The 15331-nt window shown below is 21.2% G+C and overlaps 1 protein-coding gene across 1 annotated transcript in view; it reads right to left on the bottom strand.

The window, feature by feature from the left end:
- Positions 1 to 5224: 5224 nt before the first annotated feature.
- Positions 5225 to 15331, bottom strand: part of LOC117174350 (ceramide synthase 6) — a 59588-nt gene continuing 49481 nt past the window's right edge. The window contains exon 7 of the mRNA XM_033363395.1: positions 5225 to 5710. Within this exon, the coding sequence (XP_033219286.1) occupies positions 5588 to 5710 (123 nt within the window). The 3' untranslated portion in view covers positions 5225 to 5587. The remainder of the gene's footprint in view (positions 5711 to 15331) is intronic.

Below are 15331 nucleotides of genomic sequence, written 5' to 3'. Positions count from 1 at the left end.
GTTATAAACAAAAATGTTAACATACTTCTTTTCAATTACTTGAAGAAGCTTCAAGTTTTTACTTAATTTTGAATCTTTTAAAAACTACGAAATATCTCTTGAAATTACTCAAATTTTATTTACAAATAATAAGTTTTCAATTGCTATTTATACCTCAAAATTTAACAATTTTACTTACAAATTAAACATTTTTTAAGCCTAGCAATTCAAATTATAACGTTAAAAGTTGAAAAGCTCTTCAAAATTCTACAGATTCAAAACTTTCTATTTAAAAAATAATATATTATTTTATTTATTTATTAAATTTAATATAAAATATAATATAAACGAAGACCTAAAACTGTGAATGAAAAATATTTTATTGATGAATCATTAAAATTGTTATTTAAAACTAAAATTATCTTCTTTTCGAATTCAAACAATTACAATCTGAAGATTCTCAAATTTCGAACGGATTTAGAATCGTTTTGTCAAATCAATTATTATTCAGTTTTTTATACTTTAATTATTTACAAAACTGTTAAAATCAAACTTGAGCAAATTTTTCTTCTTAACATTCGTAAAATTCCCGGTCAAGAAATAAATTCAGTCATTTCGCAGTTTTTCCCGGTCTCAGAAAATTCCACTGTAGGCAGGTTTACCCTAATTCAAAATTATAGATTTATTTAATTTATAGAAAATTGAGTTACTTACGAATTTCTTGTACTTCATCTGTCCAATCGGCTTGGGAATCTTCTCACCAAATACAAAATTTGATGTCAAATAAAGAGAAATAGTTAAAATTTAGTTGAATTAAAACTAATTAAAATCTCTCGAAAAAAATTTGGTACCAGTCACTAGAACTATAAGTAACAAAACTGCAATTTGTCAAATTATAAGTTCAAGATTATAAAAATAATTTTATCTGTTAGAATTATGGATATAAAATTTATTCGTACGTAAGTATATACTTAAATTTACTTTTCAAAAATTATAAGATTAGAAAATCCTTTATTAGTGCTGATAAATCTTTAATATTGTGGATAAATAAAATAATAAAAAATTGGAAATCAAAACAAGCTTAGCATGCAAATCTTCATTTTGGGTCCCTTGTGAGTCTTATAAACTGTGTAAAAGTTGACTCTTTTTCTCTGGAAAGAGGTGAATTCTCAACGGAAGAGTTAAAAAAAGTCGAATGTTCTAGAAAAAAGTTGACTTTTAAACCCGAAAAGATGAATTTTTAACAAAAAAGTTCATTTTCAATGATATAGTTGAATTTTCGATAATAGCAAACATTAATTTTAGACCAAACAGTTGCATTTACAGCCAAATAGTTCAACTTTCATTAAAAAAAAGACGAATTTTAAAGAAAATAGTTGAATTTTTAACCAAAAATTGGATTTTCAAGTTACAAAATTACTTGTAAAGCAAAAAATTTAATTTACAATCAAATAGTTTCATTTTCAATCAAGAGGCTCTATTTTTCAAGAAAATAGTTGAATTATCAGTTAAAAAAGATCAATTTTGAAACATTAATGGAATATTAATTTTTAAGTTAAAAATAATAATTTTAAACCAAATCGTTTTAATCTGTACACCAAAAAGACTAATTTTCTGCAAACAGATGAATTTCCCATTCGAAAATATGAATTCCCAATTAAAAAATTCATTTTCACAAAAATAGTTAAATTTTCAGTACAAAAAATTAATTTTTATTAAAAAAAAAAAACAATTTTTCAACAAAATATTCAAATTTGCAACCAAACAGATGAATTCTTTGAACAAAAAGATGATTTTTTCGATGAAATAATGATATAATAAAAATCAATTTATAACTGAAAAAAGATTAGTTACATTTTCGTTTAGAAAAAATAATTTTCAAAGAAAAAAAAAGAATTTTCTCTAATGAGTAATTGAATTTTCAACAAATTATTTCAAAATTCAACCAAATAGTTGAATTTTAAAACAAATATACGATTTTTGAAACATATAATTAAATTTTCAACCTAAAATGGAATAGTTTAAATTCCAGTTCAAAAAATGAAATTTCAGCAAAAAAAAAAACAATTTTTCTACAAAACAGTTCAATTTTCAAACTAGTAAAATTTACAACAACAAAAAATGACTTCTCAACGAAAACTGCAGTTCTGTTTTCAACTAAAAGATTAATTTTCAGTGAAAAAATTAATAAAAGAAAAAAGAAAGAGTTTTAACACAATACTTAAATAAATTAATAATAATAAAGAATTAAAATATAAAGAAATAAATTGTAAAATAATACTAAAATTTTTTTATGAATAAATAAATACATTTTTTGTAACAATGTAGTTCAAACAATATTTTATTAATAAATATAATACATTTTTTTACATGAAAATATCTCAACGAAAAATGTAGTTCAGTTTTCAAATAAAAGATTAATTTTCAGTGAGAAAAATTAATTAAAAAAAAGGAATTTCAACACAATAGTTAAATAAATAAATAATAAAGAAATAAAATATAAATAAATCAATTATAATGCAGAAATAATAAATTAATAATAGATTTTTTAAATAAATAAATACATTTTTAACAGAGTCAAGCAAATCACATCAAGCAAATAGTTGAAATTTCAACAAAATATACGAATTCCGAACCAAATAATTAAATTTTTAAGTTGAAATGAAATAATTCAATTTACAGTTAAAAAAATTAATTTTCAATCTGTAAAAAAACGAATTTTCCACACTAAAAACAGTTCAATTTTCAAACAAACAAGATGCATTTTTAACATAAACTGTAATATTTTAGTTCCCTAAGAAAATTCCTGTTCAAACGAAATAATTTTTTTTAAAATTGCCAACAAAATACGGGAATGTTTAACCTAAAATGAAATTGTTTAATTTACAGTTAAAAAAATTATTTTTCAACGAAAGAAATGACTTTTCTATTAAAATTATGAATCCTCGAACAAAAAATTATTTCTTAACAAAAAAAATTAACTTTTAACCAAGTAATTCAATTTTTCTTCCAAAAAATATGAATTCTGAACGAAAAAAGTAAAAGTTAATATTAAAAAAAAAAAAAAAAAATTAATCATAAAAAGTTGACTTCGACCAAGATTTGACTTTAAGAAAAATGAATTTTCATCCAACAAGAATGCATTTTTAACAAAATACATTAATTTTTTACTAAAAACGATCAATTTTGAAGAAAAAATACAATAATTAAATTTTCAGTGAAAAAAATTAATTTAAAAAAAAAGAATCTTCACCTATTCTCTAATACTTAAAAATGTACTAGTGAATAATTTTATTTTTATTTTCAGACGAATTCTCAATAGAAAATGTAATAATTAAGTTCCAAAATAAAAAATGATCGATTTAAAAGCAAAAATGGAATAGTTAATTTTTCACTTAAGAAGACTCCTTATCAAGCAAATTAACATTCTTAAAAATTTTCAACAAAATATATGAATTTTCAAATCAAAGAAGACAAATTTTCAAACAAATAGTTGAAGTTTAAAAAAATGCTTACTAAACAAGATAAATTGTCAACTAAAATTTAAATAATTAAATTTTATGTTAAGAAAATAAATGTTCAGTCAAAAAATTAATTTTCATACCAATAAATTATTTGCAACTAAAATTGTGGAATATTCAACTGAAATAGTATTTTCAGTTCAGGGAAAAATTATTTTGAAACAAAAAAGAAACAAATTTTCAATAAAATAGTTAAATTTTTGGACCAAAGAAATAAATTTTTAATTAAAATTGTGAATCTTCAATAAAAAAATTAATATTTAACAAAAGAGTTTATTTTTCAACCAAGTATATTTTGGTTAAACTGAAATATGAATTTCCCACTAAAATTATAAATATTTATCTAGAATGGTTGAGTGTTTTTTATCAAAAAGATGAATTTTTCAACAATAAAATTAATTTTATAACAAAACACACCATTTTTAAACCATATACCTGAATTTTAAAGAAATAGTTGAATTTACAATCAAATGAGACAAATTTTCAACTAAATAGTTGTATTTTGAACTAGAAAAAAAATAAATTTGCAACAGAAATTGGAATAGTTACATTTATAGTAAAACGAATAAATTTTCATCTTACCTGATAAATTTTTCATTAAAATCATGAATCTTCAACTGGAAGAGTCGAATTTTTAACGAAAAGATAAGTTTTTAACTAAAACAATAAATCTTCAACTGAAATAGTTCAACTTTCAAACAAAACAATAAAACAATTTTTATTTAAAAAAATAATAAATTGTCTGAAAAAACTTAAATAATTAAGTTATATGTTAAGAAAAGCAGTGCTCAACCAAAAAAAGATGAATTTTCATCTCAAAAAGATCATTTTTCAACCAAAAATTTAATAATGAAATTCACAGCCAAAAACTGAATTTTTAAATAAAATTATGAAATACTCAACCACAAAAGGTCAATTTTCTACCAACAAGAACGAATTTTTAACAAAATACTAGGATTTTCAACAAAAGATACAATAATTAAATTTTCAGTAAAAAAATTAATTTAAAAAAAAGGAATATTCACCTATTCTTCAATACTTAAAAAAGTACTAATAAATCTTTTTTTTTTTTAATTTTCAGATGAAGAGAAAATTTGAAAATATTGAGATCAATAGAAAATGTAATTGTTAAGATTCTAAAAAAAAAAATTATCGATTTTAAAGCAAAAATGGAAGTTAATTTTTCACTTTAGAAAACTCCTTTTCAAGCAAATTTCTTACCAATTTTCAACAAAATACACGAATTTCCAACCTAAAATAGAATAGTTCAATTTGCCGTCAAAAAAAAAAAATAATTCTCAACCAAAGAGATGACTTCAATTAAAACTACGAATCTTCAAACAAAAATAATATTTTTCTAACAAAAGAGTTTTACTTTTAAAAAGTAATTAAATTTTAATTCCAGAAAAATATTAATTCTGAACGAAAAACGTAAAAGTTGATATTACAACCAGAAAAATAATAATTTTTAATAAAAAGAAACAGTTGTCTACAAAAAAAAACGAATTTTCAACAAAATACATAAATTTTCAACTAAAAACGATCAATGTTCTGCAATAAATAGAATAGACAAATTTCCTGTTAAAAAATTAATTTAAAAACAACAAAAAAAGGATTTTCACAAACTTTTTAATCCTAAAAAATATAATAAATATATTTTTTTAAATGTTCTACACATAAGAAGGAATAGAAAGGCGAGCATAATAAAAAAAATCGACACTCTTGACTTAACATTTTATTATTTGTCTACTTAATAATGACAATCATGAAACGTTTGGTTTGATGAATGGTTGATGAAAAAGTGTACATATCTCAAACTAGTTTCTCGTATAAAAGCGCTTATCGATCGTAAAAAATATCAGAAAAAAAAAAACACGAGTTCCACGCCTCAAAATTCAAAAATTCGTAAATTCGAAAATTCGTAAATCGAAAAAAATGCTTGAACATGCCAATGAAGAGGTTTAAGTTAAGAACTCTAGTGCGTAAAATTAGATTCGTTGAGATTTTCATCGTCAAAAACGAGCGTCTAATTTCGCATTCACATTTGTGAAAATCGATTTTTACCCATCATAATCAGGTATTGTTCGTTAGTTTGACTTTTGTTTCGAATTTTTGCTGCTAACATTGTTATCAGAATTGTTGTCTGGCGCATTGTTTAAAGAAGTATCAGAAATATCTTCGCTACTGTCACTTCGAATATCACCTTCCATCTGTAAAATAGTGGTTTTTTTTTATACATTGTGCATCTTATAAAATCAAGTGCGTTAAATCCCTTTTCTCATTTCTCGCCGTTAACAACAAATCTTTATAAATTTCATTGATATAAAAAATTATCTTATAAAAAGGCACTTCTATCTTATTACTAGACACTAAAAAAAAAACGTATTCAATGTAATTCTTAGATTAGTGCGAAAAATTTTCTTTAAAATTTGCTAAATTCAACAATCAATATCTCTTCCGATTCTTAGCAAGCGTTCTCGTATTTTCAAATAATAACAGGGTAGCCGCAAAACTTCTCTTTTTTTATTCTAAATTCTTTAACATTTCCCCGACTATAAATAAAATACAAAAGTTTTTAATTTATAGGGCTGCCACAGCCAAAAGAACTTGAAAAAAGTGAACTATTTGAAGCAAAAAATTATCATTAATAATATGACAAATATTGTTTTGGATTTTTAAAAATTTTTATTAATATCCGGAAAATTATGAGTGCACTTAAAAGAAATTCAAGGTCCTTTAAAATCTTTTGAGTTTTCTTGAAATTTAAAAAAATACGCTAAAATATTGCAAATCCTTTGAAGTACCTTGAATCTTTTTTAAGATCTTGAAAATCCCTTGAAATCTTTAGAAATGCCATTAAATAATTCAGATCCTTTGGCTTCTCATTAAATTCTAAAATCAATTCAAAATTCCTTAGAATATTTTAAAATACCCTCAAATATTTAAAATGCTTTAAAAGTGTCTTTTTAAACTATTGAAATCGATTGAAAATTCTTTGGAACCTTTACAAATTCCAAAAAATCATTAAAATTCTTTAAAATCTTTTTAAATCTCTTAAAAAAACATTTGATATTTCTTGAAAAAATTGGAATTTTACGAAATACCATATAATTTTTAAAAAGCCTTTGAAATAACTTCAAATTATTGGAATATATACAAAAAAAATGTAATCCTTTAAAATCTTTAGAAATATTTTGAAATACCCTCCAATATTTAAAATATTTTCAAACTATTGAAATCGATTGAAAATTCCTTGGAATCTTTACAAATTCCAAAAAATCATGAAAATTCTTTTAAATCTTTTTAAATCCCTTAAAGAAACAATTGATATTTCTTTTAAAAAAATTGGAATTTTAAGAAATACCATATAATTTTTAAAAGCCTTTGAAATAACTTGAAATTATTGAAATATTTACCAAAAAATTGTAAATCATTTAAAATCTTTAAAAATTGCTTGAAACTCTAAGATTCTTGAAAAATCTTTGAAATTTTTAATAATACCCACAAATATTCCAAATTCTTTGAAATGCCTTGAATGTTTTTCAAGGTTTTTGAAAATCCCTTGAAATCTTTAAAAATACCATTAAATAATTAAAATCCTTTGGCTTCTCAGTAAATTACTAAAATCAATTGAAATTCCTTGGAATCTTTGCAAATTTAAAAAAATCATTAAAATTCTTTCAAATGTTTTTAAATCCATTGAAAAAAACATTTGTTGTCTTTAATTTTTTTTTTTAATTAAAAAAAATACCATATATGATCTTTAAAAGCCTTTGAAATAACTTCAAATTATTGGAATATATACCAAAAAAAATTGTAATCCTTTAAAATCTTTAGAAATATTTTTAAATACCCTCCAATATTTAAAATATTTTCAAACTATTGAAATCGATTGAAAATTCCTTGGAATCTTTACAAATTCCGAAAAATCATTAAAATTCTTTAAAATCCTTTTAAATCCCTTGAAGAAACATTTGATATTTCTTGAAAAAAAAATTGGAATTTTAAGAAATACCATATAATCTTTAAAAGCCTTTGAAATAACTTCAAATTATTGTAATATTTACCAAAAAATTTTTAATCCTTTAAAATCTTTAAAAATCGATTGAAACTATAAGATTCTTGAAAATTTTTTGAAATTTTTAATAATACCCCCAAATATTCCAAATTCTTTAAAATGCCTTGAATCTTTTTGAAGGTTTTTGAAAATCCCTTGAAATCTTTAAAAATACCATTAAATAATTAAAATCCTTTGGCTTCTCATTAAATTACTAAAATCAATTGAAAATTTTTAAATACCCTTAAATATTTAAAATCCTTTAAAAGTGTTAAATATCTCTTCAAACGATTGAAATCGATTGAAAAATCCTTGAAATCTTTTAAAATACCCTTAAAAATTTCAAATCATTTCAAATCCTTTAAAATCTTTTTAATTCCTTGAAGAAAGATTGGATATATCTTGAAATTTTTTTTTAATAAAAAAAAATACCATATATAATCTTTAAAAGCCTTTGAAATAACTTCAAATTAATGGAATATATACCAAAAAAAATTGTAATCCCTTAAAATCTTTAGAAATATTTTTAAATACCCTCCAATATTTAAAATCTTTTCAAAAAATTGAAATCGATTGGAAATTCCTTGGAATCTTTACAAATTCCAAAAAATCATTAAAATTCTTTAAAATCTTTTTAAATCCCTTGAAGAAACCTTTGATATTTCTTGAAAAAAAAAATTGGAATTTTAAGAAATACCATATAACCTTTAAAAGCCTTTGAATTAACTTCAAATTATTGTAATATTTACCAAACTTTAAAAATCGCTTGAAACTCTAAGATTCTTGAAAAGTCTTTGAAATTTTTAATAATACCCCCAAATATTCCAAATTCTTTAAAATGCCTTGAATCTTTTTTAAGGTTTTTGAAAATCCCTTGAAATCTTTAAAAATACCTTATATATTTCAAATCCTTTGGCTTTTCATTAAATAACTAAAATCAATTGAAAATTTCTCAGAATATTTTTAAATACCCTTAAATATTTAAAATCCTTTAAAAGTGTTAAATATCTCTTCAAAGATTGAAATCGATTGAAAATTCCTTGGAATCTTTTAAAATACCCTCAAAAATTTCAAATCTTTTCAAATCCTCTAAAAGTCTTTCAAATTATCTTTAGAAATTGAAAAAAAATCATTGAAATCCTTTTAAATCTTTTTAAATTCCTTGAAGAAAGATTGGATATATCTTGAAATTTTTTTTTTAATAAAAAAAAATACCATATATAATCTTTAAAAGCCTTTGAAATAACTTCAAATTATTGGAATATATACCAAAAAAAATTGTAATCCCTTAAAATCTTTTGAAAGCGTTTAAAACTCTTTAAAATTCTTGAAAATTCCTTGGACTTTTTAAAAATACGCTCAAATATTTCAAATCCATTGATGTACCTTGAATCTTTTTAAAGCACTTGAAAATCCCTTGAAATTACTCAAATTAATTGAAAATTCCTTGGAATTTTTAAAAATACGCCTTGAAATGCCTTGAAATTTAAAAAAAAAATCCCAAAATATTTCAAATCCTTTGGCTTCTCATTAAATTACAAAAACAACTGAAAATTTCTTAGAATATTTTTAAATACCCTCGTATTTTTTAAACATTTAAAAGTGTTTAAAAGAAACTGAAGGTGAATTAAAAAAATTCAAATTACTAAAAAATGTATTAAATTGAGTTGTATTTTCAATTTAATTGGAAAGATCAAGTAAATTTAAAAAATTCACGAGAAATTTAAAGAATGTGACAGATTTCAGGATACATTGATGAGAATTCAAACTAAATTCTTTGGAATTGTAAAAAATATTGTATAATCTTTCAAACCCTCGGAAATCACTTCAAATTATTGGAATATATCAGATATTTAAAATACTTTAACAGTGTTTAATATCTCGTCAAAATATTAAAATCGATTAAAAATTCCTTGGAATCTTTAAAAGTACCAAAAAATTTTTTTAAATCATTTTAAAATCCTTCAAATATTTTATATCTCTTGAAAATTCCTTAGAACTTTAAAAAATACGCTAAAATATTTCAAATCTTTTGAAATACCTTGAATCTTTTTAAAGCTCTTAAAAATCCCTTGAAATCTTTAGAAATACCATTCAATAATTCAAATCCTTTGGCTTCTCATTAAATTCTAAAATCAATTAAAAATTCCTTAGAATATTTTAAAATATCCTCAAATATTTTAAATGCTTTAAAAGTATTTAATATCTTTTTAAACTACTAAAATTGATTGAAAATTCTTTGGAATCTTTTAAAATACCTTCAAACATTTCAAATCCTTTAAAATTCTTTGAAATTTGAATTTAAAAGGATTGAAATTGATTGAAAATGCCTTGGAATCTTTACAAATTTAAAAAAATCATTAAAATTCTTTAAAATCTTTTTAAATCCCTTGAAGAAACATTTGATATCTCTTGATTTTTTTTTTAATTTAAAAAATACAATATATAATCTTTAAAAGACTTTGAAATAACTTCAAATTATTGGAATATATACCAAAAAAAATTTATCCTTTAAAATCTTTAGAAATTGCTTGAAACTCTTTAAATTTCTTGAAAACCCCTGAAATCTTTATTTAAAATCTTTTGGCTTCTCATTAAGTTACTAAAATCAATTGAAAATTCCTTGGAATTTTTCAAAGGTACCTTAAATAATTAAAATACTTTAACAGTGTTTAATATCTCTACAAACTATTGAAATCGATTGAAAATTCTTTGGAATCTTTAAAATACCCTTAAAATTTTCAAATCCTTTAAAATTCTTTAAAATCTTTTTAAATCCCTTGAAAAAACATTTGATATCTATTGAATTTTTTTTTTTTTGAATTTTAAGAAATACCATATAATCTTTAAACTCCTTTCAAACAACTTCAAATTTTTTGAATATATACAAAAAAAAATTGTAATCCTTGAAAATCTTTAGAAATCGCTTAAAACTCTTAAAAATTCCTTGAAATTTTTTAAAATACCCAAAAATATTTCAAATCCTTTGAAGTACCTGCACTCTTTTTAAAGCACTTGAAAATCCCTTAAAATTATTAGAAATACCATTAAATAATTCAAATCCGTTGGATTTTCATTAAATTACTAAAATCAATTGAAATTCCTTGAAATATTTACAAATTCCTAAAAATCATTAAAATTCTTTAAAATCTTTTTGAAGCCCTTGAAGAATCAATTGAAATCTCTTGAAATCTCTTGAAATATCTCTTGAAATTTAAAAATACCCAAAAATATTCCAAATCCTTTGAAATGCCTTAAATCTTTTTTTTAAGCTTTTGAAAATCCCTTGAAATCTTTAAAAATACTTTAGATATTTCAAATCCTTTGGCTTTTCATTAATTTAAAATATTTAAAAGTGTTTAAAAGAAACTCAATGTGAATTAGAAACATTCAAAATATTAAAAAATGCGTTCAATTGAGTTGTGTTGCATTTATTGGGAAAAATCAAGTTAATTAAAAAAATTCACGAGAATCTCAAAGAATTTGACAGAATCCAGGATATATTGATGACAATTTAAACTAAATTTTTTGGAACCGTAAAAAATACTGTATAATCTTTTAAACCCTTGGAAATCACTTCAAATTATTAAGATATATATAAAAAAAAATTTTAATCCTATAAAATCTTTTGAAAACGTTTAAAACTCTAAAATTCTTGAAAATTCATTGAAATTTTTTAAAATACCCAAAAATATTCAAAATCCTTTGAAATGCCTTGAATCTTTTTTAGGCTTTTGAATATACCTTGAAATCTTTAAAAATACCTGTGATATTTCAAATCCTTTGGTTTCTCATTAAATTAATAAAATCAATTGAAAATTTCTCTGAATATTTTAAAATACCCTTAAATATTTAAAATCATTTTAAAGTGTTTAATATCTCTTTAAACAATTGAAATCGATTAAAAATTCCTTGGAATCTTTAAAAATACCAACAAATCTATTTAAAACCCTTCAAATAATTTATATCTCTTAAAAATTCTTTGGAACAGTAAAAAATACCCTATAATTTTTTAAATTCTTTTAAATCACTTCAAATTATTGGAATATATGCCAAAAAATTTTAATCCTTTAAAATCTTTTGAAGATTCTATGAATTCGATTCAAATTATATTGAAAATACCCTGAGATATTTCAAATCTTGTAAAATCTTTGGAAATACTTTGACATTTTTTAAATTCTAAAAAATTACTTACTTGGAAAAAATTGAAATATTTAAACTAAAAAAGTGGCATAAATATTGCGACCAATTTTGATTTAAATATTTAAAATACCAATGGTATCAGTAAAATTAGAGTGAAATTAGAGGTGAATTAAAAAAAAATGAAAGTGAAATGAAGAAAATTTTAATATAGAAAAATTAATAAATTGAGTAGAATTCAGTGAATTTAGAAGAATTCAAGTAAATTAAAAAATTCAAGAGAATTCCAAAAAATTTTTAAAAAATCAGGATACATTAATGAGAATTCAAACAGAATTCAAGTGAATTGCCAAAAATTCCTAGAAGTCTTTTAAAATACCCTAAAATATTTCAAATTCTTAAAAATCTTTTGAAATTTTGTAAAGCTCCTATAAAAATTCTTTGGAATATTTAAAAATAGCATGAAATCTTTAAAATGCTTCGAAATCCCTTCCCATTATTTAAATGAACTGAAAATATGTTGAAATAATGTGAAATATCCCAAAATCTTTCGAATTATTTTAAATCTTTGGAAATCCCTTGGAATATTTTTAAATCCTTGAAAAGTTGTATAGCTCTTAAATATTCCTTGGAACTTTTACAAATACCTTAAAATTTCCAAAATCCTCAAAAAAATTTTCCAATCCCTTAAAAGTTTGAAACTTTTTAAGATTCTTGAAAATTCATTGGTTTTTTTTGAAATACATATAAATATGTTTTAAAAAGCATTTTTTTAAATATCCTAAAATATTTCAAATCCTTTGGAATATTTTTAAATACCTTGAATTATTTTGAAAAATCTTTGAATTTTTTAAAAGTTTTTTAAAATTCCTTGGATTCTTTTTAAATATCCTAAAATATTTCAAATACTTTAAAATCTTTGGAAATCCCTTGACATTTTTTAAGCTCTTGAAAATTGCTTAGAATTAATTAAAATAATCTAAAATATTTCAGAAACCCTTAAAAATCAGTGGAAATTGTCGGATATTTTTGAAAGCTCTAAAAAATGCCTTAGCGTTTTTAAAAAAAGGTTTCTTAAAATATTTAAAATTCTTTGAAATCCCTTCAAATTATTGCAATGAATTAGAAATTTCTTGGAATCTTTAAAAATATCCTAAAATCTTTGGTAATTTCTTGAAATACATGAGAATTTTTGAAACCCAACAAAATCCCTCAATCCTTCTTAATAAAGTTTTTTGGCAAATTATTAAAAAATCTTGGGAGGTTTTGAATCCCTTAAAATCATTCAAATCCTTGGAACTTCTTAAAGCTCTTAAATATTCCTTAGAATCATTAAAATCCTTTGAAATCCATTAAAATTATTGAAATTTATTAAAAATACCCTGAAATATTCCTTGGAATTTTTTTAAAAACCTTAAAATATTTCGAATCCTTTGAAATCCCTATAAATAATTTAAATATATTAAAAATTCGAATGAATATTTTAAAATAGCCTAAAATTTTTTTAATCTTTTGAAATCCCTTGAAAGGTTTAAAAGCAGTTGAAAATTTATTGAAATTAGTTTAAATACCCTGAAATCATTAAAATTATTTTTATTATCTTCAAGGTATTGAAATATATTTCAAAAATTACTTGAAATCTTTAAAATAAAATCCAAAAATATTTCAAATCTTTTGATATCCCTTCAAATATTTAAAGCTCTTGAAAATTCCATTTTTAATTTTATTTTTATATTTTAATGGATTTTCAATTAATAATAAAATAATTTTTAATCAAAATTCAATATTTATACTTTTACACAAAATGTTATTAATAAATTTAATAAATATATTTCCTATTTGAAAAAATAATTTATTTAATACAATTTTATTTTTTAATATAAAATTATTAGAAATATTATAAATTCAAAAAATACATTTTTTGGAATTAAAAAAAAAAATCTAATGTCTCCCCAATCCTTGGAAATCCCAATAATTTATTTGAATATATTGAAAATTCCAACGAATCATTAAAAATATAAAACGTTTAAAACCTTTTGAAATCCTTCTAATCTTTTTAAAGTTTTTAAAAATACCTTCGATTTTTTTAAAATATTTTAAAATATTTAAAATGTTTAAAAACTTTTTAAATCCATTGCAATTTTTTTAAGCTCTTGAAAATTGCTTGGAATTAATGAAAATAATCTAAAATATTTTAGAAACCCTTAAAAATCTGTGGAAATTCTCTGCTATTTTTGAAAGCTCTAGAAAATGCCTTAGAGTTTTTCAAAAAAGGTTTCCTAAGATATCAAAAATTCTTTGAAATCCCTTCAAATTATTGCAATGAATTAGAAATTTCTTGGAATCTTTAAAAATATCCTAAAATCTTTGGTAATTTCTTGAAATACATGAAAATTTTTGAAACACAACAAAATCCCTCAATTCTTCTTAATAAATTTTTTTGTCAAATTATTAAAAAATCTTGAGAGGTTTTAAATCCCTTAAAATCATTCAAATCCTTGGAAATCCATTGGAATCTTTTAAAATACCTTGGAACTTCTTAAAGCTCTTGAATATTCCTTAGAATCATTAAAATCCTTTGAAATCCATTAAAATTATTGAAATTTATTAAAAATACCCTGAAATATTCCTTGGAATTTTTTTAAAAACCTTAAAATATTTCGAATCCTTTGAAATCCCTATAAATAATTTAAATATATTAAAAATTCGAATGAATATTTTAAAATAGCCTAAAATTTTTTAAATCGTTTGAAATTCCTCGAAAGATTTAAAAGCAGTTGAAAATTTATTGAAATTATTTTAAATACCCTGAAATCATTCAAATACTTTTTACTATCTTCAAGGTATTGAAATATATTTCAAAAATTGCTTGGAATCTTCAAAATAAAAATCTAAAATATTTCAAATCTTTTGAAATCCCTTGAAATATTTAAAAGCTCTTGAAAATTCCATTTTTAATTCTATTTTTATATTTTAATAGATTTTCAATTAATAATAAAATAATTTTTAATCAAAATTCAATATTTATATTTTTACACAAAATTTTATTAATAAATTTAATCATTATATTTCCTATTTAAAAAAATAATTTATTTAATATAATTTTATTTTTTAATATAAAATTATTAGAAATATTATAAATTCAAAAAATACATTTTTTAGAATTAAAAAAATGTAATATCTCTCCAATCTTTTGAAATCCCTATAAATTATTTGAATATATTGAAAATGTCTACGAATCATTAATAATATTAAACGTTTCAATTCTTTTCAAATCCTTCGAATCTTTTTAAAGTTTTTAAAAATACTTTAGATTTTTTTGAAATATTCTAAAATATTTCAAATGCTTTAAAAACTTTTTAAATCCATTGCAATTTTTTTAGTTCTTGAAAATCCCTTGGAATTATTTAAAATAACCTACAAAATTTTTAATTAATCGCAATATTTTGAAATATCTTGAAACTTTTTAAAGTTCTTAACAATTCATTGAAACTTTGTTTAATTATCAAAAAATTTTAAAACCCTTTCAAATTTGTTGAAATCTATAAAAAATTTCGTGGAATCTTTAAAAATACCATAAATTATTTCCAATCCTTTGAAATTCCTTGAGACTTTTTAAAGCTCTTAAAATTTC

Source organism: Belonocnema kinseyi, chromosome 6 (assembly GCF_010883055.1).
Source record: "Belonocnema kinseyi isolate 2016_QV_RU_SX_M_011 chromosome 6, B_treatae_v1, whole genome shotgun sequence".
Lineage (NCBI taxonomy): Eukaryota > Metazoa > Arthropoda > Insecta > Hymenoptera > Cynipidae > Belonocnema > Belonocnema kinseyi.
The sequence above is the reverse complement of the archived record's forward strand: the minus strand, read 5'-3'. Positions and strand labels throughout refer to the sequence as shown.